This window comes from Staurois parvus, unplaced genomic scaffold, assembly GCF_062004578.1.
Source record: "Staurois parvus isolate SC_StPar_1 unplaced genomic scaffold, SC_StPar_1.0 ptg000988l, whole genome shotgun sequence".
Taxonomy (NCBI): Eukaryota; Metazoa; Chordata; class Amphibia; order Anura; family Ranidae; genus Staurois; species Staurois parvus.
The window spans coordinates 5330427-5358147 of NW_028318784.1; the positions used below are offsets into that span (position 1 = coordinate 5330427).

General features: G+C 40.8%; 1 protein-coding gene across 2 annotated transcripts in view; it reads left to right on the forward strand.

The window, feature by feature from the left end:
- CUNH21orf91 (chromosome unknown C21orf91 homolog) overlaps positions 1-26319 on the forward strand; it is a 70984-nt gene extending 44665 nt beyond the window's left edge. For both annotated transcript variants that reach the window (XM_089657378.1, XM_089657379.1), the window contains exons 3-5: positions 6420-6929; positions 15345-15407; positions 20493-26319. In XM_089657378.1, the coding sequence (XP_089513504.1) occupies positions 6420-6929; positions 15345-15407; positions 20493-20659 (740 nt within the window). In that variant the 3' untranslated portion in view covers positions 20660-26319. The remainder of the gene's footprint in view (positions 1-6419; positions 6930-15344; positions 15408-20492) is intronic.
- Positions 26320-27721: the final 1402 nt, after the last annotated feature.

The window sequence follows — 27721 nt, forward strand, 5'->3', positions numbered from 1 at the left end:
CAAGTCCTGTATATCCATTCCAGTCTAGTGATAGAACCTCAGAGTCTAACAAAGGCCATGGAATTGGCTTGTTGAACGGTGGGGTCATGACATGATCTTAGCCAAAAGTCTACAAATATATGTTGCGCTCCTAAATACCGTATTTATTCGAGTATAACGCGCACACGTGTATAATGCGCACCCCTAATTTTCGATTAAAAATCGGTATAAAATTTTGTTTCACTTTTCCTCGGCTCAGACCAAGCATTGTAATTAACAAACGTTGTTGAACACGTGCGGCCATGATAAAAATCATTTATTGACAAGGTAAACACAATACCGACATAAAATTACCGGTAACAATATTTATTTAAAATGCTTCAAAGTCAGATTCATCATCATCAGATACACTAAAGAGTTGTTCCCATTCTTTTAGAGTTAATTTATCATCAGTGTCCCAGTTGGCAGGAACATCTGTTTCTCCAGCTTCTTCGCTTTCTTCTGAGTCTGAATTCCACAGCAGGTCGTCTTCTGTGCCGTCCATTTTATTGCTGATGCCTGTCTTTAAAAAACTCTTGATGATCATTTCTTTTGGCATGTCTTCCCATGATGTTTTAATCCAAGATGTCACGAGAGATAGGCCAGGTTTCTTGAGGTTTCCTTTTGCAGTCAATTCTTTGTCTTCGGATTTCATCCAGGTAATCCACTTTTCCCTGACTCTGTCTTTGAAGGGTTTGTTTAAAACAACATCGAGTGGCTGAAGAATAGAGGTTAGTCCACCTGGAATCACAGCTTGAAATGTCTTTAGACTTTTCAGTTTGTCTTTCACAGTGTCTGTCAGGTGTGAGCGGAACTGGTCCCATACAAGCATGGATTTCTTCAGTAGTGCGCCTGGTCTAGTATTCCAAACTTTATTTAACCATAACATGATGCCCTTCTCATCCATCCATCCTTTAGGATGACAATGGATCACGACACCTGGTGGAAATTTAACTCCTTTTGGAATAGTCTTTCTTTTAAAAATCACCATTGGTTTAAGTTTAAAACCGTCTGCCATACAGGATAACGCAACCGTAAAATGAGTTTTCTCATGGCCTGTGGTTTTAATCTGGACTGTGTGCTTCCCTTTGCTGTCAATTGTCCTGTTGCCTGGTAGGTCAAAACACATGGGGGTCTCATCCATATTGCCTATCTGTGAAAGTTCAAAATTAATCTGCTTGCGTTGGTTGATTATAAAGGTATGGAATGAAGTGATCTTCTCTGCTAAATCACTTGGCAGCTTCTGCGCTATCTTTGTTTTCTGGCGTATTACAAGTCCATGCCTTTTCATAAACTTTTGTGTCCATCCATTAGAGGCTTTGAAGGTTGAATCTTTGCAAAACTTTTGGGCTTGAAGTCTAATGTGGAGTGATGTGACAATGTACCCACTACTTCTTTGGTCAATGATCCATTCATAAAGTTCCTTCTCCATGTCTGGGTACATGGCTTGTCTCCCTCGTTGTGCTTTTTTGGTTTTATTCATATCTTTCAGGACGACTTTTTGTTTTCTCCATTCTCTAACATTCGTCTCTGGTACAGTGAATTCTCGGCTAGCTGCTCGATTTCCGTGAATTTCAGCATGACCAACAACTTTGAGCTTGAATGAAGCGTCATATGCAGAACGTTTTCTCTTGATTCCCTGAGTTGCCATCTAACGGGTACCAGTATATCAATAAATAATATGAAGAACACTACACTGAATATGATTATAAAATGAAGAACACAGCAAAACAGCAATGCTTACCGTAACGTGTGGGCGAGGAAAGGAAATGAAGAAGCGACCATACGAAATGAAGAGGCACAGGGGACGTTTTTTCTTCTTCTTTCTTTCTACAGTGAGCGCATGTGCCCTCAATGGACCGGCCGCCACTGCGTCACCCCACCAGTGCATCTCGCCAGTTCGGGCCGCCCACTGTACGCGACAAGGGGACGTAGAAAAAAAAAACGATCCCCTGTTTTCGCCGCCCCTTAAAGGGGCGGGGCCGGCACAGGGGACGTTTTTTTTTTTCTTCGCGTACAGTGAGCGCCTGCGCCCTCAATGGATCGGCCGCCACACACCAACCCTCGTTTATAACGCGCACCCAAACTTTGATTTCTTTTTTTGGTTGAAAATTTTGCGCGTTCTACTCGAATAAATACGGTACTTCTCAATAAATAATAACTAAATTATTACCATTTAAATTAATTCAAATTTTGATACAAATAACTAATAAAAGTGTATAAATACGAAAAAATACCACTTTCCCTGGAACCTGCTAGACATGTACTTTTGCTGGTGAAATAGGGAGATCCTTCCTTTAGGAGTAATGGATGTATCCTCTGGTGGCTGACTACTCCTAAAGGAAGGATCTCCCTATTTCACCAGCAAAAGTATATGTCTAGCAGGTTCCAGGGAAAGTGAACCGAAAGCTTGTATAGCCTAATTGCAGGCATCAAAGGAGGTGAGCGCACATCTTCACTATTTGAAGGATTCACAAAAGTTCCAAATTGAAGAACAACAAGCACCAAGTAACTATATATAAACAATTGTTTATTCAATGGGACTACTATTTTGATGATATTTGGATTCATACTAATCACTATTAATTATTTATGAGCATTTGGTTATTTTTATTTATGGGGGATCATTTAAATGCGTTTTAGTTGAGGGTTATTAGTTGGTTTATTATTTTTGTTATATTAAATGAGGGTATTATGAATATAAATGAAATTGAGGGTATTAGTAAGTACATCATGTCACTAATAGATGATTTATGAGCACTTGGTAAAATATTTTTTAGAGGAGTATTTCATGTGGAATTATTTTGATATTTATTTGGAGGAGATTGATTAGTTGAAACTATCTATTTAAATATTTTTTGGTATTTATACACTTTTATTAGTTATTTGTATCATAATTTGAATTAATTTAATGGTAATAATTTAATTATTATTTATTGAGAAGTATTTAGGAGCGCAACATATATTTGTAGATATTTCCAACACAGTTGTAGTTATGTGTTTTCATGTTTGCGATCCTCTAGTAATTATCACACCTGTGGCTCGCAAGTCACTCTGATTCATCTTAGCCAAAAGGCTACCCTACCTAAGAGCTAAGTGTAGTATCTGTATCAGTGTCCAGTAGGGGTGCTCTGCCGTCATTCTTGCTTTTAGGTGAGAATGGCTGGCTGTATAGTACCCCTGCTGATATGATGGAGGGCTCTGAAGGTTAGTACCGACTGGAAAAGAAACCGAGATGCCGACAGGCTGTTGGGGCCCAGGAGTAATTCCCCCGGGAAAACTGAAGAGGCCCAGTTCCTCCTGAATTGAATGGGTCTACCCTGTCTGGCCGGGGACCCGGGAGTCCGCAAAGCAGTGCCCCCTGACAGTGGTCGCCTCAGGGGTGCTTTTAGTAGCACATGGGGGTGGGATCCCAAGTGTGAAAAGTGCACATGGTCACTGTTCTAAACACTTTTTCTGCACTGCCCCTTTTAGGGCTAGGACTTTTCGCTAAGTCCAGGGCAATTATTTTGCTACTGGCATCAGGGTTTAGCCAGTGCACAATTGCACGGCCGCTTAATTTTTCTCCCACCATTTTGTCACCTTTCACTTTTGTGTGTGTTTTTATTTCTCACTAGGATGGAGGGTGTGGGTCCTCGGGCCTGCCCAGAAGTCTAGGGGGAGGATGCGTGGCCATTAGGATCCTTCCTCCCCTGTTCCTGGGGGGTCTCTCTTCGGGAGGGATCCCTGACCTAGTACTTGGTGGTGGTCTTCGGCTAACCACAAGGAAAGGGTCTGCCAGGCCTTTTGGCTAGGTGGACAATGTGGAAACCTTTTGTCCCTGTCAGGAGCCTTGCACCCGTGGGATCAGGGTAGAGATCCTACCCCTTCAGGGGGTAGACTAAAGCACACCCCTAAGTGTACTTTTTTGTGTTTTTGCACTTGCACGTTTTTGTTCACTTACAGGTTTTTGTTTTTTGCACCTCTGCGGATTAAAAAAAAAGTTGCGGCCCTTTTGCTCTCAGCTACACAAGAAGCATTATGGTGCTCTAGGCTTGTAAACACCACCTAGACTTCAGTGGTGCAAAGTGAAACAAAAAACAAGAAGCGCACCAACCTTGCACATTACCTCAGAAACAGAATTTATTAATAGAAGATAGGTACTCACAAACAGCGAATAAAATCAGGCATGTAGTCCTCAAAGGGACTTCAAAGATAAGAAGCCAGCGTGAATCCCATCATGGGGGTAGACACTCAGTATAGCTGACACGTTTCGAAGGCTATGCCTACCCCCATGATGGGATTCGCACTGGCTTCTTATCTTTGAAGTCCCTTTGAGGACTACATGCCTGATTTTATTTGCTGTTTGTGAGTACCTATCTTCTATTAATAAATTCTGTTACTGAGGTAATGCGCAAGGTTGGTGCGCTTCTTGTTTTTTGTTTCACTTTGCAGTATCGATCGGGCTTCCCCAGCCCTGTTTTGGAGCTGCACAAGCCAGTCATATGTCTGAAATATACTGGTGGTCACTTGCTCTGGTGTTGGTTCCATCTATTTGCCACCGGTCTGGGCCCTAGAGCGCAGGAGAAATCGCAGCTGGTCTATAGACTTCAGTGGTCTTCTGAGGGCCAGGAGTATGCAATCTAAGTCCTGTGCTGGAGATCAGACCTTACCAATGTGCCATATTGCTGCTCATGTGCTATAATTTGAAAACCACTCATTGTGGATGTATAGCCATAATACATGGGCAGTAACACGTTCCCTTTTAAAGTTCGAAAAAAGTCTCATACTCTATTAGTCTACAAGTGACCTAATTTTACATTACATTCCTTCCCGTCAAACGTTTCATGTCCACCAGCCCTGTCAAGAATTTCACATCCCTTTGTGAAATCAGCTAATAAGCGTGAAATTAAAACATTCTCAATCCTATCTCCGTTTCACAGTCCTACCTGCTTTCAGGACAAGCCGCCTGTGCAGAGGGAAATTCTTTCAACATTTTCAGTCTCATATTAAGCCCTGGGTACTAAGCTTTTCATTTGCAAACAGGCGATTCCAGTAAAAACTTCTAGTGCTGTTTGTATAAGTACTTTCAAACATAATCCTTTGGAAGAATAGTTTTCAGTGTTTTGCCTTGAAGTGCAACCTTAAAAGAAAGTTCACTGCTCAGGACCCTTGTTAATAAACAAAGTAAAATATTGGTATCTTCAATAGTAACCTCAATACAGGCCCCTTTGCTTGCAAAATGAAATAACTCTAGACAAACTAACAGTGTCTAGTGTACGAGAGAGGATGAGGAACCCAGATTCACATCTCTATTTATTTTCTGGTTATTTAAAGCACCAATACACCTCTTGCTGTACCCCACCAAAGACGTTTGTGCTCCTTGATGCCTTGCCTTGATGGTAACTATTGAACATTAAACAAGCGGGCCTGGAACGTCCCTCATTATGACCATGACAAGTAGGTGAATCTGGGATCTAGGGCACAGATATTTTGCTATTGAAGATAAAGGACTGTCTGCTTCTTGTGAGGCTAAACTTTTTGCTTCATTAACTAAACAGGAATATTTAGTGTGTCTTTGTGGAGGAGAAGCTGCACATGCGAACAGTAAAAAGTGGTTGAGTCATGCATCTGGACAACTCTTCTGTTTGTTGCCTACAGTATTCTAGGCAGAGCTTTATTTTTTTTTTTTTTTTTAGAAGCCTTAGTTAACCTTTGTGATCAGTTATCATGTACCATGTTATACCCATAGGATCGACTATGATGAGACCAGTGCGATTGGGGTCACAAGATCAGGAGACAGTCCTACCAGTTACCTATTTATTCGTAGGGACCGACCGCTATCTTTGACAGCTCAGTCTCTGTGCTGGGAGTGCCCACTCAGCACAGAAACCTCAGCCACCCAATGACACAGATGTGTGGCTGGTGGGCATTAAAGTCCACCCTTTTGTTGCTACACTTAATGTGTGGTGGCAACAGGTTAATAGACAAAAAAGGAGCCAATAGAAGTTCACTGTTCAGGTTTACATACATTTAAAGTAAAGCGGGTTGATGAGGATGCACCCCTAGCATGTACCAAAGACTAAAATATGTTTTGGTGGACTAATCTTGTAATCATTGTCTGCACATTTAACAAGCTGCTGTGTTTCTATCATGGCAGTAGATTTGGAGCATTACATGTATGTTTACATAATGAAAACACATGGCTGATACCATTTGCAGATGATTTTTATCTATTTTTTGATGTTTGAACAGTTGCTTTCTTTTTAAAGATCTTACTCATCAGTGATAACATTCAGCATTCTATTTGTTCTAATAGCTGTTTTCCTTTTCATTATCATACCATTCCATGTATGGAAAAGAAAATAATGATTTTGGTTTACACACAAACCAATATATTTCCATTGTTCTTTGTTTTCCAGGGATCCCCAGGTCTGATCTTCTGCACACAAAGTCTGTACGGGGGCACAAGGACTGTTTTGAGAAATATCATAAAATTGCAAACCAGGACTGTTCCCGCTCCAAACTCACCAAAAGTCCTTATGAGGAGGTCAAGACCATCCTGAGCAAAAAGATCAGCTGGATTGTCCAGTACGCACAGAATAAAGATTTGTATGCGGATACAGAGTGTTCCAAACCGACCCAACAAAAGCTTTATAAGTTCAGGCAGCTGAATGACCGGTCCCTCCTTCCCCAGCACGACTCACAGGTACCGCGCTACTCTGAGAAATGGCTGGACACGGGAGCACGCAGCCTTTCTAGCTGTAGACAGGGAGTACTAGAACAAAGCAACTCTCTTCAGAATCCTAGGACAGCGTTCTGCCATGGCCAGCTGTGGCCGAGTACCAGCCAGTCACAATCGAGTGAGAACTCTGCCTTGGAATCTAGACCCACTGCACAAAGAATATATCAGCATTACAGCAAAGAACAATGTAAGTCTTCTATACCTCACCCCAAAATATACTTTGTAATAAAAACTTATTTCAGTACTGGACCATGCTGTTCAGTAACACACTGGTATATGCTTGGTAGAGATCTAAACCTATAGCATAGCACACAATGACTTCCTAGTTCCCATCCTTCATTGCATTCATTTGTGTCCTGTAAAACACTTTCGGCTATTACTAAGTATAGGAAAGACTACTGATAATGTAGAGTGGATGTAAATGGCTAGTAAGCCATCCCCTCTATAGCGATGACTGCACTGCGCTCCACCGCTGGCTCTTCCATCTTCACCCAGTCTTCTTACAGGTTCCTAGTCTTTGGCCATCCTGATTGGCTTCCAGCTATGGGGGGAGCATATGACTGCCCTCTCTTACTGGCTGCAGTGCATGGACCTGATCAGCCAGTCATATGTCTGTAAGCTCTGACACCATGGGGTTTATTTACTAAAGCTGGAGAGTCCAAAATCAGACTCCCTTCTGCATAGAAACCAATCAGCTTCCAGGTTTCATTGCCAAAGCTTCATTGAACAAGCTGAGGTTAGAAGCTAATTGGTTTCTATGTAGAAGGGAGTCTGATTTTGGACTCTCCAGCTTTAGTAAATAAACCCCCATGTGTGGAGATTACACACTAGTTATGCACAGATATATCGGCCGAAAATAGGGTTATCGGCATTTTGCTGAAAGAAAAAAAGTGCCGGTAATGGCTCTGTCTCCATGGCCATTACTCTGCTCAAGTGCCCGCCCTCAATAAAATTAAAAAGTTGAATATAATACAATTATATATTATTATTAATATTATATTCTATAAAAAATATATGTTTTAAAACAAAAAAACGGTTTGTTTCGGTTTTCGGCCAAGTGTATCCTGAATTTTTTGTTTTGGCACCGAATTTTCATTTCGGTGCACCACAATTAGACAGTACTTGGACTACCAGCTCTGATGATAAAGTTGAGGGTGGGTAAGATATGTGTCCAGTGGGTTCAGGTTGTTCTTTCTGGAGAACTTGCCTTTAAAAGACATTGTTACTTTGCACATTCAGGTCAAGTATGGTTTCCATTCTTCACATCTACTGTATGTTGCTCTAATATCAATACCAGAGAGCGAGACCTTTCAACAGTCAAAAAAAGTAAATAGGTCAATCTTTTATTTCTGTATTGGGTGCAGATAATTATCCTCAAATATATACAGATAGAAATGTTTTATATATATATTTAGAGCTTTGTTATGCTTTTAATACTAACCATGTATTTACTGAATACTAAAGGTTAAATAAGAAAAATTATTTATTTTCTTTAGAATACATACAAAGCATAAAAAAATTTTTAAAGTTAAAGCACGGAGCAACGATCAGTTTAGGCCCTATTCACATCTAGCAATTTGAGATCATGGATAGAATCATTCCAAAGCACACTGCAGTCCTGGCAAAACACACTACATGTTTTTGTGTGCCATTCATTTTTAATGGTACCTAAAATGCTGTGCGGTTTTGCCACGTAGAGCTGCTTGTTCAAAAAGAAACAGGTGCTTTTTTTGGGTGACAAGCTTTGCACGATGCAGTTTGCCATAACTACCACATGATCAGTCACAGCAAAACTGCACAAGTGTAGTGTGTTTTGCCAGGACTGCAATGCGATTTGGAGTTGTGGGCAGAATCATGGCGGTCCCATCTGCGTTCCCAAACAGCTAGATGTAAATGGGGGGGATCAGTCAGCCTGAACTCTGATCTTTTATTTCGACAGAGTTCACATGACTAAATGCCCAGTATTTTGGTTTGTGAACAGCACTGGAGGGTAATTAGAGCAACATTTTCTCAGAGAAATTATATCAGCCCTACTATCTGCATTATCTCATAATGTGGCTTCATGACAGTGTTTGCACAGAATTCCACTTTAGGGCTTGTTAACAACAGAAGGGGTGCATTCGGAGCCAGGTAGGGGTGATGTCATGCACTGTTTACCTTTTTATTAAAAAGAAAAAAGCAAACTGTAGAAATGTTGCCACACACTGCAGTACAGCCAGTGCAGTACAGCCAGGCATGCTGCATTTTTAAGCAACAGACAGCTCTGCACATGTATGCTGTGAATAAGGCAACTAATACAATTGTTTTCCATGTGCCCTTGCCGTTAAGCCGGCTCAATGAACATGGTGTGATTTCTGTAATCTGGAGTTGTGTAACTGAAAGTTGATATATGGATGTTTGCTCTTTGCCCTGTTTTATTGAGAAGGCTCTATAGTGTTTACAAAGAAGTCAGTTTATTCTCTTCCCACTCTGCCTCTTGGCCCAGTGACAGATTCCATAGGACACACAAAGGTCAGTCTTGCACTGTTTGCAACCCGCTGCCTTAGGAGGTGTACATGCCTTTTACAAATATTGTCGCTCTTGATGGACAGTAAGACAAATGGGCTGAGACTGCTTCTGTATATATAAGATGTGTTTTAAAGTTAAGTACACTCGTGCTATGTATAGATGTTTGAATATATTCCTTTAACCCCTGGTTCACATCTGTGCGGGTGGTGCCGCTGCGGATCCGCACGAAAATCCGTGCACCCGCACAGAGGAATGCGGACCCGCGGGCTTGTGCCATTAATTCTAATGGCACGCCGCCCACACTGGAAAACGCAACCGTACTGGGAACTGAGGTTCCTGTGTGGGCTGCGGTTTTCCAAAGAAGTGCAGGGACTTCTTCCCTGCGTGTCATGGGCACAGAAGTCCATTCAAATGAATGTGCTCTTGTGCCTGTGCAAAACGAGGCCCGCACGGCCGAATATATGTGAACCGGGGGTAATAGTGTTTTTTTGTTTGTTTGTTTGTTTGTTTGTTTTTGGACTAAGAGCACTGTAGAGGGAGTGCAAAAATATATTTGTACATACTCTAATGCAGAAATATGGTATGTCCATTATATCCTAAAGCAACCTTTCAACACAGAGGAAACCTTGAAATAACTTTCCGGTCTCAGGGAACCCCTGCTAAAAAATCCATATTGACAACTCATGATACATTAGTGAAAGAATGCCCCTTGCACATGAAGTCATTGGGATGAATTACCCCCTTACAGATCGCTTAAAATATAAGTGTTGTCAGTGGGAACTTATCGGAGAGTCAGAAATTGCTTGAGGAACCCCTAACAACCTCTGGAGGAAGCATATGGTTCCATGAAACCCTGTCCTAAAGAAATGATGTCTACTGGTCGCCTGGTGTAGATCCCATTCACTACATTATATCAGACTTTTCTTGTTCAATATGTTTATTGGTTTAGTTAAGTTGCAATGGCTGTAAGACACATGGATTACAATTATATTAAATCAAACATTTGACCCGGAAGACTTTTTAGGGTTTCACAAATTAGGTTAGAACAGATGGAAAAGCATTCACCTAATCTAAGCTCGGTATGGACATGATAACCTTTGCGAACAGCAAGCGAGTGTAGATAGGCAGTCAGACATGGCCAAATGTCTGTAGGATTGTTGAATGGCTAGCGAGGCAACCTATACCATCTATGGTTTAGCAGGAGGGGGGGGGGGAGGGGGTTAAGAGGGATAGGGGGGTCAGGGGTCTGCTGGAGATAGCCCATGAAAATGATGTAACGCCAAATAGCAAAGCATCTTGGTAGTAGTAGTGTAGCATCAAGGTGTGCAGGGAGGTAATGATCTACCCATGGCTGCCAGGACATAGCATATATAGTGACCCTATCTTGCGGTAACGCTTCCATCTTTGCATGAACCACTGCTTATCACCCTGTTCAATATATCAGACTTAATCCCAACTAAAAAACTCCCAACCAACCCTCCATGCTATTTTTCAGGAAGAGTTCCTAGAAAACTCAAGACTTTTTCATGCTTGGGCACAATTAATATTTCTAAAAGCTAGCAAATCTTTATTTTTCCAGTTAAGGCCAACTTTAAGGCTCCATGCACACTGAGCGTTGTAATAATGCTGGTAGCGATAGTTGTGTAAAGTCATGTTAAAAACGCAAGTTTTTTAGCGTTTTTGCATTGGCTTTTTGCCCCGTTTTTCCGTGTTTTTGTGTTTTTAAAAATTAAACACTCTCGTTTGTCGTGTTTTTTTCTTTTCAGCGTTGGAGCATTCTTACAGCTTAAAAAAAACTCCTCTAGAAACCCAATAGTTCTGGGGGGTTTTTCCCAGCCAAAAAACGCCCCTGCGAAAAAAAAAACACGCTGACTACAGCCTATGTGTGCATGAATACATAGTGTACCATGCTGGGGAGTTTACTGGCTGTAGAAAAAAATGGCAAAAGCCAAAAACAGCAGCTGTAAAATGTCCATTGTGCATTAGGACTAAATTCTAACATGAGGAGAAGTTTGAGTTCATTAACATGAAGTTAACTTATTTTAACGAGTCTGCAGTTTTCAGCACACCTCACGTTGTCTCCATTATGTGTCACCTGTCTGATTTGAGAGATAATCCTGCCCTCTAACAAAGTCACACTGGCAGACATTGTCATTATGATCTATGGCATGGCCCTTGCTGCTTGATTGCATAGACCTGAGTTATTAGCAGAGACTTCATGGGTCAATAGCGCTGTGACTCTCCCACTGTGGAGATCAGTACAGCTCTGTCTTATGCTGCTACAGTCTCTGCATAGAGGAAATTCAAACTAATAGCAAGTTCGAACTGGATTGCTGCTAACCTGAAGTTTGATGTTTTATAGGAATGTTGTGTGCAGGGGCGGACTGACCATTTCGAAACTCAGGCACTGCCCGAGGGCACAGGGTCAGTAGGGGGCCCCATGAGATGCCCCTGGTACCTTTTTCATAGGCTTTTTTGAGTTTGAGCAAGGACACAGGGGCCCCATGATCCCCTATTGCCCGGGGGCCCCATGAGTTGTCAGTCCACCCCTGGTTGTGTGTTTTGTTTTTGGTAAGCCTCGGTTATGCTCGCGTTTTTATGTTTTCTACGTACACCAGTCAGAGAAATGTGGTAGTGTGCCACTGCTGATCTCCTTCTGAAGATGTTGGTTGCCTGTCTATTGTGCTGACCACAATGGCTCCAGTACCTTTTAGGCACAGACCCAAAACACATACATGCAGCATTCAGAGAAAAGTCTTCATCTGCATGCCATTTCTGGTCAGAAGCCTGAAAGATCACATAACAACTAGGCAACTAGTCTTCCTAAAAGGAGAGGTCATCAGTGACTCCAAAGGGCCTCCTTAGCATGTGAATAATATTGTTTAGAAGATCAGCGTTGTCAATGCACAACAGATATAAATATTTAATGTATGTAGTCATTACCTGCTATTTATTTGACAGTAGCACAGAGTTACAAGCTATGCTTCTGGCTGTGTGGCTACACTTTCTTCTGCATACTTGCAGATATTTTAGATTCTAAGGAATCATTGTAATACATGGTTGACTTCAGAGTACCACATGCAGAGCCATCAGAATGCCAGTTGAGCATCCCTGTCCCAATGGAAATTTTGCATGGAGTGTTTTCAGCATGGTAAAGTAAACCTTACTTAACAAAATTCTGATACTTTTATTAAACTGCAAGGTAGACAATAGTTCATCATGACCCCCTATTGTGACCCCCTCTGCCTGGAAAAAGGCTGAAAATTGGAGCTGGTGACATAACGAAGAAACAATTTTGGTGCTTGTATACATGAGTGTTTTTATATTTTGCGTCTGAAGTCCATTTGTCAGAGGAGTTTTGACACATTTGGAATGCGGCATTATCATTTTAAAGGAGAAGTATAGCCAAAATAGCTTTGGATCACGTTCAGGAGTACAGAATGATCGCAGTTCATTCTGTACTCCTGTGACCCGTTTTCAGTCAGCAGCGGGCTAAAGCCCACTGTCAGCTGACATCACTAAGCCGTATGAGGCTCTGAAAAAGATCTCTGGATCGGGAACCACCCAGATGCATAGACTGGCAGCTGGCTCAGCCTCTCAGCAAGCCACAGAGAGCCTGAGCCAGCCTCTTCCACCCTCTCCACAACAGGGCACTCCAGTGAGCACTGGAAGGACAAAGTAAAGATCTGATGACTGGCAGTTGCTGGCTCTCTGCTCACTGAAGACTGAGAACTAAGTGATCAGTGATCTTTGATCACTCAGTTCTCAGTCCTAAAGCCAGCAGGGGACAGATGCAGCACGGACTGATGCTGTATCTACCTAGATAAGTATAATTTTTTATTTTTTTTTACAAACCCATACTTATCTTTTAAGGTTGATACTGTGGAGTAGTCTACACATTGCCTTGAATCAGAATTGTTTGCTTTTTATTTCTCTGTACAGGTCCATGTGAATGCGTCTCAAAATTATCTCAAATGTAGGGCACCTGCATTTGTGTATAAAGCCCATGTACTCTGAAGCAGCCCATACATTAGTTATTTAGTTATATATTTATTTTTGTTCAACCAGTGGGAAAAACTAACCTGATTACCTCATCTACATATTTGAGGTTGATGGGGAAATCATCCCCACTGAGCTGATTGAGTGGCAAACATTCAACAGGGCAGTTGTACAAAAGTTGATCAGTAAATCGATTTCTGCACAACCTCCCTGCACATACATGGATTGAAAATCTGCTGGTCCCTGCTGAACCGGTCAAGTTGTGATCCTTGCATGGCTGGATTTACTTTTCTGCTATGTATCAGGTGGTGGCTTCCTTGCAGTGGCGCTTTATTCACTCAGGGCTTACAGGCTAGGTACCAGCAGAAAGCCAAATCGTTTGAAGTCAGTTTAGTTAGAACACAGCTGAGGTTGTCTTCCCAAAGAAGGGCATAAAGATGAAGCCCTCTGCAGGGGGCTTGGGGAGATGGGGGCAAATGGACCAGGGAACACAACTACTTGCATTTTGCTGGCTCACATAAATATCAGTTTGTAAATTGGTCACTTAGCTTGTAGGCTGTGTCCTGAATCGGGTATTTCCTCAACACCTTTTGAGCGATCGCTTCCTGCTGAAATAATATCTGACCACTGGCTATAGCCCATCCGCTAAGCACTGCCCACATCATCAAGGAATCCCACAGTTGTTGACATATAGGATGTGAGACTTCTTTCTTCTGGAATTTTATCATAGCGTTCTTCCCTGCACTGTACAATTCTAGGTTTGCGTTACTCATTAACTCCACTTTACCCCAGGAACTAAGGGTCTATATTTAATGAAAGTACCTCAGGAACCGCATAATTGGAATAAAGCAATTACTGTACCATAGCATTGCCAAATGTGCTGTCAGCAAGGAGGGAATGTTGTAGGGGATTGTGGAACATAATGGGAATCATCCAGCTAACATACTGTATGATATGAAAGAATCTGCCAAAGGCGATTTTCTAATTGGCAAGCTGGGCATCCCCTGGATTCTAATTAGGAGACAGGCAAGGGAAGGCTGGACATTTACTTTGCACAATGAATTTAGTTGTGATCAATAATTAAAATAAATGTAAAGTGTCAGTAGGAAGAGCTACTCTCGTTTCCCATCGCAACCAATTACATTCTCCATGTTTTTGTTTCTACTGCCCTATGGTATTGTGGTTGGTAAGGGCAGTGAGGTCGGTGTTTGTCATGGGATCAACTGGCAAGTACTTGGATGCATGGTGGACTTCGGAAACTGTGTGTACTTTGTACACAGTCTCTTCCATTACATTCTAGAGATTGACTTGTTCTGTGTTCAGAGCTTAGCACTGAAAACTTATTGCTGACCCAATTTTTCTTTGAGTTCTGAAGGGTCAGTTTGTGTCTTCATTAGAGAGATTTCTTCTCGATTTCCTGTCCAAGTAATGAGGTAAAGCCTAGTACACACGATGAGAATATCAACTGAATGATTTTTTTTTTTTTTTTTGCATGCTAGTCATATGAGTGTGTGTGGTCTTGGCCACTCGATTTTTAAAAATTTTTTTTTTTTTTGCCTGATATTCTCATCATGTATACGATGCTAATGTCAGAGCAGGGAGTGAAAGGGAATCTCCAACGTTGTGTATCTGGTTGGCAAAAGAAAAAAAAGTTTTATCCCTGTGAAAGTCACCAGTGCATATTGGTTTGGGTCAGTCCACCCAAACTTATTTCATTTTTGGTTGGATACTGTTGGGTAGCATCTTATTATCTTCAGTGGTTAGAAACCAGCTTACCTTGCTCTGCCCACTGGCTGTTTTGCTGCCTCCACAACAGCAAGAGGAGACTTGATGGATTAGCAACATTTTCCATAATGGAAAACTAAACCCAACAGGCATCCCAACCCCTGTGCAGAGTTTTTGTTGCTGGGGCTCTGACAAATCTAAGAAGCCAGTCAATAATGAGACTCAAAAAGTGGATGAAACCGTTTATAAGAAATGTCTGTATATCGTGTGGTCCCCATCACTGAGCTAGCAGCATTTTTAAAGGTGTCAATGTTTACTGGGATATTTGTTTGCAAATAACTGACTGTGTGCATCTCCTTTTATCTTCTAGTGAGTTTGATGAACACCGAAGAACTGGGACGATTAAAGGAGCATTTCCTCCGGCAAATTAAGGGTACGTCTGAAAATCAAATGACTGGGGCGTTCTCTTGAGATCAGGGGGGCTTTGGCTTTGTGTTCTCTAACTGCCTGTGTCTTGCCAGGTTATTATGTGCTTCAGGCAAAGATCTGAACCTGACTGCAAACCACACATCTTTGTGTGCATCATTACCTGTAATCCTCTGTTAAATCTGAGTTCCAGGCAGATAGAAAAGCTCTGTATTCATTAATCATTTTAAATGTACTTCATGCATGTATTTAATAGCACTAACAATTTTACACAGCACTTTACATACAAGGTGTGACAATTTATTTCCCAGAATGGACTGTAAAAAAAAAAAAAAAAAAAAAAAGCATGCTTACTATACATTAGCGTCTGTCGTCCCCTTCAAATTGCTCCCCTTGTGAAGCAATTCACGTCTCTAGGCGGTTGCGCCACTGCCAAAAACATTCCTGGGATTCATTTTCTGGAGCACTGCACAGTATTCAGGATGTCCGGCATGTTATTAAATCTGTGTCCAGGCATTTTTTTAATTTTAGAAACAGCCAAAAGTCGCAGGGTGCTAAGTCAGAGGAATAAGGTGGTTGGTCATGTTCCGGAATGGATTTCTGGGCACTAGTTAACACGTAACTCATCATGTGCAGAAGCATTGTTGTGAATAATCCACTTGTCAGGGCAGTTTTCGGTATTTTCCTCCAAAGAGATTCCCGCAACCTTTTCAGAATTTCCCAGTAACAATGTTGGTTGACCATTGTACCATGTTCTTGTGTCATCATGGACATCTTCATGCCCTCCTTAAACCTCCTATGCCAATAAAAATCACTTGATTAGATTATAGACTCTTCACCATAAGCCTGTTGTAACAGAGCCAAAGTATTGCTTGCACTTTTGCCACTTTTTGCACAAAATTTGATGTCAATCCGCTGCTCCAGATTCCTCTCACTCATTTTCCTCCATCAGCGCAATGCACACATGTTGTTTCTCCTACTCCTTAAGACTAAGCTGGTCTGAAACCCAGAAGAGTGCAAGGTAGAACATGTCAGAATGCACTTGATTGCAAATGGCTGTGTGTCTCGCCACCATAGTGCCTTGCCGCGGGCATTCCAGGAGTTAAATTGTCACATCTCGTAATATTGTACATGGCCATCACATTCTTACATACACTTTGTAGGGCCAGTTTATACAGGAGCCAATTAACCTACCAAAGTAGTAGTGGGAGGAAACTCGAATACCTGGAGGAAACCCACGCAAGCACAGGGAGAACATACAAATTTCATGCAGTTAGTATTCTAGTTTGAATACATTTGAATAACCCTAGTGCTTAAGGCAGACATTCTAACCATTAAACCACTGTGTACTGTATGTCTTATTGCAAACAGTGGTATCCCCAGTCTAACTTGATATCAGTTCTTGCAATTCTCTATACAGCAGAACTCCGATCGGGGGGTGGGGTAGGCCAATCAAATGTGCTACATGCAGATGTGCTGGCAAGGAGCATGGTGATGGGAGTGAGTAGAGGGATGATCTCGTCATTCTGTTCCGGCTGTTTCACTGTCTAGTCAGCAGGCTAGTGGTGCAGAGGGGGCACCACTGTATTTAGCAGTAAGTCGTGCCCTCACTACAAGCTGTGCTGTCAGCCAGGACTGTGTAGGTCTCGGGAATAGATGGACAGCAATAAAAGTCCCATGGCATTAAAATGTTTGCTGGTGTTTAACTTTAAATTTCCATAACCCACTAGCTCACATTTTGGTTGCATGTTTAGGTAGTATCTTTTTGCACTGAACTTTGTACATCGGAACTTTCATATCAGTCCCTGGCTAGGAGGAGCTTACAGTTTCCCAAACAGAGATGATAGGCATTACCAACACAAGGGCCAATACTACATGGTATGCTTTTGCAATATGAGAGCAGGAGTGTCCAGTCAAAACCTTCTGTCCCTAGGTTGTCAAAGAACCACATCTTCCATCCTACTAGATCATTATGGCCTCAGAAGGCACTGTCAGCTCATTTTTGGCAGGAAAGATTTTAAAAAAATTACATCCCCCTGCTGATAATATTCAAGTAAATGCATTAGCTATTATATCTGTTGAAAAGATTTTTTTTTTTTTTTTTAGCTTAGTCACTGTTTAAGAATTGTTTAGTTTTAATGAGCTTTTACAAGAGAGTGGGTCCTCTTCATTGTCAGGAAATCAGCAGAACACCGCAGCGGTAGCTGCAGATGTGCAGTAATCTAAGCCGCCAGCTAAGTATAGTTTACAGTAAAGCTTATCAGTGCTTGATGGCATTATAGCTTTTATTTTTAGCCTCTACTTTACAAGGCAGAACAGCTTTAACGGCATTAAGTGGCATATTTTGAGTGCAGGCATTTCTGTAACACGGCCACTGATTCGCATAATATAACCTTCTCATTGTATACATATTGTCTTCAGTCCTCTATCGTCTCTGGTAATCCTTTTATTTATTTATTTATTTTTTGTAGAATGAAGTTTTATTGCATTTTAACTAGGGATGCGCCAATACCATTTTTTTGATCGGCAAGTACAAGTATCGATACTTTCTGTCAAGTACTTGCGAGTATCGATACTTTGCAGTGCAATTTGCGTCAGTACAAAACGTATAGACGCAAATTGCACCACAAAGAATAGCATGCGATTTGAATAGGAATGTGATTTCTGTCCAAATCGCATGCGGTTTCACCTGTGTGAATACAGACTTGTCATAGCCTGAGTTCACACAGAAGTGATGCTGGAAACCTCCCTGCACCAACCCCATACTGGGCAGTGAGTGGGAGAGAAGGGCGTGTGGGGATGTATATCTTGGTGTCGGCCATTGGAGGATGGAGGCAGATGCTCCGATTTCTCAGCTGTAGGAGCGGAAAGAAAGCCGCAGCAATGCTCCTGATTCTCAGCTGTAGGAATGGAGAAAAATCCACGGAGATTTGAAATCCCTGTAGCTTTTTCTCCTCTCCTTGCAGGGATGATAGTACAAGCTAAACGACTTTTGTCTGTGTCTAGCCCATACTCTCTTCTCTACAAGGATAGGAGAGATAGCCGTGTGGATTTGAAATCCCCGTGGCTTTTTCTCCTCAGTGCAGGGTTGACAATACGGGTTAGACTGCTTCTGATTGGTCAGCACTGTGAAGGTGCTGACCTGTCAAAAGTTGTTTAGAGATTTGGGACCGTCCATTTGCCGCGGTGGTGAGGGGGGGGGGGGTGCCTCTACTTTCACTTTTTTCCTTTTTTTTTTTTTCTCTTGCTTATTTTATTCCCACTTTTCTATTTTCTTTTTCTTTCTCTCATTCTATATTTTCTTTAATTATGGTTGTTGAGTTCATTGTTGGCATATCATTCTGTGAAGGGCCTTTCTGTACTGTAAGGATGTTATTGCTGTGCCCTTTCTTATGTTGGTCACAGTGGAATGTGCTTATATGTCCTCATTGATGGAAATATTGCAATTTTGTTTTTTGTTGTTTTCCTCCCGTGTATCGTGGGAGATGTCTGTATTGTATTTTATTAATATGAAAATAAAAATATATTGAAAGAGAAACGTTGTTTAGGCACTTCATCCCTGCAAGGAGAGTAGAGATCCCCATGGCTTTCTCTCTTCTCCTACAACTGAGAATCCGGAGCATCTGCCTCAATCCTTCGCCTGTTTACTGGGAGGTTTTTCGCAGCGCTGCTCTGTGAACTCTGGCTATGAAAAGTCTGAGTTCACGAAGGAGCAGTGGGGAAACCACATGCGATTTGGACAGGATTTGCATGCTGTTTGCACCACAAAGAATAGCATGCGATTTGAACAAGAGTCCTGTCCAATCTGCATCCATAAATTGTGTAATGACGCAAATCACACTGCAAAGTATCAGTTTGGGTATTGGGAGCATTTTCACGAGTTGGACTACTTGTGAAAATACTTGGTATTGGCATCGACGCAACAATAATGCAGTTTAAAAAAAAAATCATTGTTTTGTGTTATGTAGCCTATTGTTTTATATAGCCCAATTTTATATTAATGTTTCCATTCAGTAGCATACAAAAGCTTGCTTTTTTTTTTTTTTTTTTTGCATGTGCACTACACCAAACAGCTCAGAACATGCAGAATAGTACAGTAGTGGAGAAAATGTGGATCCAAATGTTGTGTATAGCTGACAGTTACGCTTACTATATGATGTAAAGTGTGTGGACAACTCTCCAAATGATTGAGTTAGGCTGTTGCCCGTGAAGGGTACTGTTAACGCTACAGCATACAAAGACATTTTACACAATTCTGTACTTCCAACCTTGTGGTAACACTTTGGGGAAGCCTTTTTTTTTTGCCCAACATTGCTGTGCACAAAGCCAGGTCTGTAAAGATCTGTTTTTGACTAGTTTGATGTGAAGGAACTCGAGTGACTTGCACAGAGCCAGGACCTCGGCCCTGCTAAACACCTTGAATTTAAATTGAATCAGATTGCCAATTTTGAGGCAGGTCTTCTTGTTCAGCATTTAGTATCTGAACTCCCAAACGCTCTTTTGGCTAAAATTCCGATAGCTACACCCAGAATCCTTTTGGAAAGCCTTTCCAGAAAGGTATGGTGTATCCACAAAGGGAAGCCTACTCCATATTGATGTCCAACAAGCTTGTATAGATGTGATGTTCAGGTGTTCACAACCTTTGGCCATATAGTGTAACATGGAAAAGGTCTTTTGTCTAAACAATCACCTGTGCCTAATGAACTAAAATTAGTTGAAAGGGCCTTTTTCAAGTGGTGATTTATACTTCTTTTGAATTGTGAACAAAAAGCTTAAAAATAAAAACACAAAGGAACAACCAACCTGTCAGTAAGATAGGAGTGCAAAAATTACACCTGAAGAATGGTATACAGAATAGTTTAGGGAGAATTTGTGTTTAGTAGGAAATGTAACGGTTTCTTTTGTATTGCTTCAAGAACAGAATCTTAAATACTATTCCAGGAAAGATCTTCCATATATTATACCATGTAAAAAATATGCACTATAGGAGTTGGGGGAGAGCAGTCTTTTTAACTATTACTTGTTCAATACTTGGCTTAAAATTGATATTTAGGATTTTCAAGTTACTTATATTCATTTTTTTTTTATTTAGATGTGTTTGAAGACCTTAGCTGTGGTGTTCAAGAGAAGGATGCTCTATCGTCAGAACTCCATGGACGTCACATTGCCATAGAGCAACTTCTGAAGAACTGTTCAAAGCTGCCTTGTCTCCAGATGGGTCGGGCAGGAATGAAAGTTAACATGACAATCAATAACTAGTACAAACAAGGTTCTGTTGTACAGTGACAAGCCAAGCAGTCCGCCTCCAGCAAACAACCATAGAGTTGACTATTTGGAATCTTAACCACACCTTTCTTTTATTCCTGTAAGGAAGAGAGAAGCTATATACAAAGAAACTCTGTGGTTGCCATTTCACTTCTTCTTTCATAATGGATATGCTATAAAGCCATTCCGTTTTTGTGGAATGAAATTTTTACCAACTTTATACAGAAAATATTTTTCTAAAGATATTTAACTTGTGATTTGAGGAGATGATTGGCAGCTCTCGAGTCCCCTGCACATTATATGGATGATGTAGCTATGAGGACAGAGACAAAGTTAGTGGGGGGCTGTGCCTGGCCTTCTACCAGCAGGCTGCTTTTGTTAAAAATATCTGTCATGGCTCCATCTGGTTAACAGCCTTTTTCAAAGTTTTAAGAACATCTCTGCCTTTACTCTTCGAGAGCATTTCAGTTGTCACCTTTAAAACTGACAAGTATTGCGACAGACCATGCAGCCTCAGTGCCTATTTGAAAATGTTGTGGGTCAGATTTTTAAAGTTTCATCTTGTTCTTCCAAAAAGCAGCACTGGTTTGTATTAACAGGTGAAGAAAATGCATATTGTCAACTAGGGCTCATACGTGGGTGCTTTTTGGTATACCCTTGGGTGCTTATCTTGTGATCACGGTCCATTTCTGTTTTGTTATTCTTTCTGGTAGCTGAGACCTTGGACACTACAAGTAGAGTTCTGTAAGTCCTATGTATGCATACAGCAATAAACATGAGAATGCCAAGTGAAGCAGGACAACAGCCCAAAGAACTATGTAGTATTCAGAGTTTTTTTTTTACTATTGATTTGCTAATGTGCAGATATTGGAGGCCTGAGTTATGTAATCTATTAACGGACTCATGGAATAGGTCTTTTGTCACTTCATTGAAAGTGGTTTTCCCCTCCTGACTGCCAATAACACTGAGAGCCTTTGTTGATGGGCTTTTGGCTTGTGTCAATGGCGTGAGTGTAGCCTAAGTTTGAGATACATCTGAGATCATTCAAAATTTGATCTACAGTTACCTCCTTATGGCCTCAAGAAGTTTTTGTCAACCCCATAGACTTTTATGGGAATGCAAATCACGTTTGAAGTGAGCAGAAGCCTGTCAACACATGCCCTCATGGAGCTCACGACAATGTAAAAGGCATATAGGGAAATTTCTAAATGAAATGGGAATCCTTGTTTGGCCACTTTGTTACTATACATCTCCTCTTTTGCAACTCCCAGACCTTAACCAGGAACTGTGATTAGAGATTTTTACTTTGCTCTTTTTCCTACATGTGAAATCTATGTAGTGACACAACCATGGAGAGTTGTTCTTTTGCAGCAGGGCAACTACCTCTCCCATTCACAGTGGTACACTGTAGAGAAGTCTTGGCTTTAGCCCTGCCTTGGAGCTCCGGTGCCACCAACCTTCCACTGTCCAAAAAGAGCACCACAATGGCCAATATCATTGCGTTTATTGATTTAAAAGATATTTGGAAGGTGTGAGGCCTCTATAAAGCATGCATCAGGGTTTGGGAGGGAGGGGGTTCCTTGTTGCAGAGAAGAGTATTTTCTGTATATTAAAGGTGCCTTAAAACACCTTGTGGTCCCTGCTTTTAGACAGCAGTGTATGTTATACAGGTTTAGATAATATAAAGGATTCAAGTTAAAAGCTAGTGATCCATGGAATAGGGCAAAGGGGCTCTCTATACTGTTTACTATTGTTTATTTTACTTAAAGCATTCTCAAGCATATTGCTGTCTATCTTCCACATAAAATACATGGTGGCCAAATGGTGCACTGGAAAATACATGCATGGATCCTGCACATCATCTATGGAGTTTTGTAGTTTTTGGGGTGTTTTTTTTTTTTTTTTTTTTGTTTAACCTGAGAAGGTCTGAAAAAAATGCAACAAAGGGTCACTATTGTATAAAATGCTTAAAGTCCTATTGCTTAGACCCTTTTCCATGTTTACACTGAGACTTTTACGATCTACTGTTTTTTACAAAGAAATAATATTTTGGTACTTTTTTGTAATCGTTCTATATAAAACCTTTGCGTCATATAGTGTATTGCTTTGCAAACACGATTAGGATTGCTAGCAGAGAGTTTATTTATTCTTTTCCAACTTGTGTTTTCCATTTCATTGCTATTTTTGTGGGTTGAATGCATGAAGCAAAAGCTGGCATATACAGATTTGTAGCATTAAGGTCTTATTTCATTTGGTATTTTTCCATTATCCTCATCCATGCTAGTGTGCAGTACTTTTATCTTAAAGCTCCTTTTTGTACACGATGAACAAACAAAAGATTCTGTCCTTTGTAGTTCTCCCTGCTTATCCTAATGCAAGGTTATGGTTTTGCTTTACCCGCATATACCCTCCTTTCTTTCCATTGCTACATTCAGTGCTGAAGCAAAAGAAAAGTGCGAAAGAGCATGTGGGCCAATCAGCACTGTCACATGTGGAGTCTATAGCCTAGTGTAAGTTGTAAACTTTCCTCCTGGCAGCTAGATGGAGCAGTGGGGAAGCATAAGGGAGGTAAGTATATGCTGCTAGACAGGGCTGCATTAAAGTTAACCTGTTGCTTTGCCTTTCACGAGCAACAACCTTTTGAAAGTATCTGTGGACTCTCTTGAATTCTAGGCACAAGGTGAACACCGCAGCTTCTCACCTGGAGCCAATTCCTGTTTAATTTACTAGTTGATTGGCAGTGAGTGGCTCATAGTACTGGGATGGAATGACTTAATATCAACTTTGGAGAACCATCAAGCCCTGTACCAGAAGGTTCTGTACTTCAGCACTATTGTAACCTTAAGCGCTACTCAGGATAGGCGAGGTTGACCCGTTTCACAACAGCACTATTTTCTACAGGGCCATAGAAACGGGACATACGGGGCCTTAAAATTGTAAATCGACAGAGTAGGGGGGAAGGTTATGATTCTGTTTTGTATGTTTATATTGCTATGCAATAATTTCGTTAGATCAGGGTTTGTGATTTGCAGTTGTTGCTGTTGAGGATCTACATTACCCAACATGGCTGCAGTATGCACTTCCCCAAGAGCTGAATCTGCAGGTTGGCTTTAGACTATCATATACAATATCCATGTATAAATCTGCCTTTTGGGTGGTTTCTAGGCTAGAAGGTACAATGCTGAGCTTATCCACTCTGTACACCGATTTTATTGCCTTTTTTGTTCTTTTGTACATGCTTTGAAGCTGCCACTTTGACAATCGAGAACTATTATTTTCCATGTTGCCATCTAGAGAGCGGTCAGCTTATGCAATGTTGCGTCTGTACATTCTGTAGATGGGGATGTCTACAGTTTCAAGCAGCAAGAAAATTTGGAACCTTTTTCTGTTTGACAGATTGGATCATTAAAGAGCCTGTAAATTTAGGAGCAGGATGGGCAATAAATATTTCTTACAAAACCCACTTTATTGTTCTGCTTTTAATGATCACATTTGTTACAACAGATTTATTACATTTGTACATTTTATGTTTTGTAGAAAGAGATGTTAGATGTTTGTGGGAGATCTGTTCACTAATGCCCTGCTGAGCAGGTAGATGACTGGTCCATGTCCGGGCTGCGTAAGCAGACACAGCCCATTCTCCTCTATGGGCCGTCAGATGTAAATGGATGGCTTGTCTGTTTACACCTGACTGTCATCCAATCCACCTAGATGGAGGGGAACGGATCTCTCTCCCATTCATCTGTTTTTAGCATAGCGATTGAATGTAAATGTGTTTACTCCATAAACATGTGTGCTGCTCCATAGACTAGAATGGAGGGTACGATTGGGTCCACTTGAAAAAACGAAGAGGTGGACCCGATCGAACCGCTAGTGTGGAATGGGCCTTAGATCTTACATTCAAAACATTTGTTTACAGTTATCCAGTTCTAAAGATGGCCATACCCATGGTCTGAACAAGAGAAATAGTTTCTCCCCATCACTTCCTCATCCATGATAAACAGCAGAGATGGACAAATCTGCACTGCTTGCTATTGTGTTCTCACAGCCAGCATCCCTGACTGTCACAATACCCAAACAATATCTGCATCTGATTGGATGCAGGCAATGTTCACCTGAGAATTTTAAAAAGTCAATAAAAAATGTTAGTTTTCCCGATTCAGGTAGTGTTGAAATGTTCACCCACAAAATTGACTTTGCCTGATTCAATGCAAATTGCTGAAATTTTGTCCTTGTATGGTCAGCTTTACACTCATTGCATATAAATATTAAAGGAGCATGCATAGCAGAATTAGGATGTGTACACATTCATCCGTTGGATGTATTAAGCAGGTCCCATAGGTGTCATGGTGATGTGACTTGAAGCCGTGGTGGCTGTTTTCTGGGTTGTTGATTTCAGCACAATCTTCAGTCAAACTGACATCTGTGCCTCCAATGCAGAGCTGCTTTGAGTCACATGACCTAATGCAGGGTGCGTGCCCTTGAACCAAAGCGCCAAGGCATATCTGCTTAATTGTAGCTGACAAGTAAGTGAAATCACATTATGGCCTACGCTCTAATGCTCCATGTGGCTTCTTTTAATTAAGATCAGACAGAGTTCATAAATCTGGGGAGGGTTTTTACAGTAGCATTTAAAATGGCCAAATTTTTACATTTTATTAGAAAAAAATATCTTCCTTTCCCCAATATTTGGATGACGCTTGTCATGGCTTTTAGATCTTTTGTATGCCACAAACCTTTTAATTGCTTACAAAAGTTCTGAATGCACCTTTGGACTGTTGTCTTCTTCACTTCCAAAGGCAGATATTACAAATCCGTTTGGAAACGTCTGGATACTTGCCCTGTGTATGAAGTGACAGAGTGCGCCTAGGGTTCAGGTTAAAAATATAGTTACTTCCGGAGCACTGAAAAGCAATTTACTCAGCTTCATATCCCCTCCCTGGTACCTGCTTTCTGCCAGCTTTCACAGCAAGTTGCCCCAGTTCTAGCGATGGCATGCAGTACTGGGCACAGGGTTTAATTTTAAAAAAGTAAAAGCTTTTCTTTTAATGTCTTAAACCCAAATGTTTTGGTTGACAAACAGTATGTCTTTCATATTTAAGAAGTATTTTTTAGTGTGTTTTTTTTTTTTTTTTGTGCTTTTAATTTTGTAGCAAGTCCTATATTTTGGTGATACCACTTCTTTTCAGACTGGTTCTGTCGTACTTCCTTCACTGCCAAAGCAAGACACATTTTCAATTTGAGTTTGTGTTTTTTTTTGTTTTTTTTTTGTGGAACAGTATTTTTTTACAGTCTTCACTTTGTTTTTGCTTTTTAGGATTTGGCATCTTTATTTAAGTTATAGAAATAAGAGTGTATAGGTAAATGAAGCAAGTGTTACCTGACTATGTCATTTTATGACTGTGTGCTTGAGAAATATGTCTTACAATGTATATTTTGTCTTTGTAAGATCTTTACACTGGTAAAAAGCTGTGCTTTTTAGAAAGCATTTTATAAAAAAAATATATATAAAGCAAGTTTTTCACTTAGTTTTTTGTCTCTTAACTAACTTGCAAGTTTTGCTTTTAAGATGTTTATCTTTGTTGATTACTTTTGTGTTGCACTGTGTGCTGTTCTTTTTTTTATTTGTTTTGGAATAAAATTTATCTTAATAATGTCTGTGTATTTTTTTTTAATTATGATATCACAGCGATTTTACTAACAGATCTTTGGTAATCCTGTGGTAGAAAAAAAAGTAGCATATAGGTTCAGATGCTATTAGGTGCCATTGCATTCTTAGTAGTTGCCCCTAAAGTGACACTAAACTTTGGTTTAAAAAGAATAAAATCTGTTCACATACAGTCATGGGCAAAAATATTGGCAACCTGCATTTCTGTCAGATAATGCACCACTTTGCCAAGAATATTGTTGCAATTATATAATATATGTTTCGGCATTTTCATGTGTATTTCTTTTTTTTTTATATGGTTATGACACAAAAAAGTGGAGCAACAAAAAGCCAAATCTGACACATTCCACTCAAAACTCCAAAGATGTTAGATGTTTGTGGGGGATCTGTCCACTAATGACTGGTCCATGTCCGGTCTGCATAAGCAGACACAGCCCATTCTCCTCTATGGGTGGTCAGATGTAAATGGACCGCTTGTCCGTTTTACACCTGACTGTCATCCAGTCCACCTAGATGGAGGGGAATGGATCCCCCATTCATCTGTTTTTAGTGTAGCGATTGAATGTAAACAAGTTTACTCCATAAACATGATTGCCGTAGCATTCATAGTTGTTGCCCCTAAAGTGACACTAAACTTTGGTTTAAAAAGAAAATCTGGCCAAATTTTTTGGCACCCTCAATGTAATATTTGGTAGCACACCCCTTATAAACAATAACTAAAATCAATCGCTCCCTGTAACTATCAATGCGTTTCTTCCACCTCTGCCTGGAATTTTGGACCACTCTTCTTTCGCCAATTGCTCCAGGTTTCTCAGAGTTGAAGGGTTCTTATTCCCAACTGCTGTCTCTCCACAGGTGCTCTATGGGATTGAGATCTGGACTCATTACTGGCCAGTTCAGTACTCTCCAATGCTTTGCCTTAAACCATTTCTGGGGGCTTTTTGACATGTGCTTTGGGTCATTGTCCTGCTGTATGACCTCTGACGGAGACCCAACCTTCTGACATTGGACCCTACATTGCACCCCAGAATTCTTTTGGTAGTCTTCAGATTTTATAGCATCATGCATATGAGCAAGACATCCTGAAGCAGCAAAGCAACCCAAAAACATCAGGGAACATCCACCATGTTTGACTGTAGGGACTATATTTTCTTTAAAGGCTTAATTGCTTTTTATGAAAACCGTAGAGTGATGGGCTTTACCAAAAAGCTGTAATTTTTTTTTTTTTGTCTGTCCACAGCACATTCTCCCAATAGGATTTTGGCTTCCTCAGGTAAGTTTTGGCAAACTCCAGTCCTGGCTTTTTTATGTTTGTGTCAGCAGTGGGGTCCTCTTGGGCCTCCTACCATAGTGTCACTTTTCATTCAGATGGCGAAGTATAGTGCGAG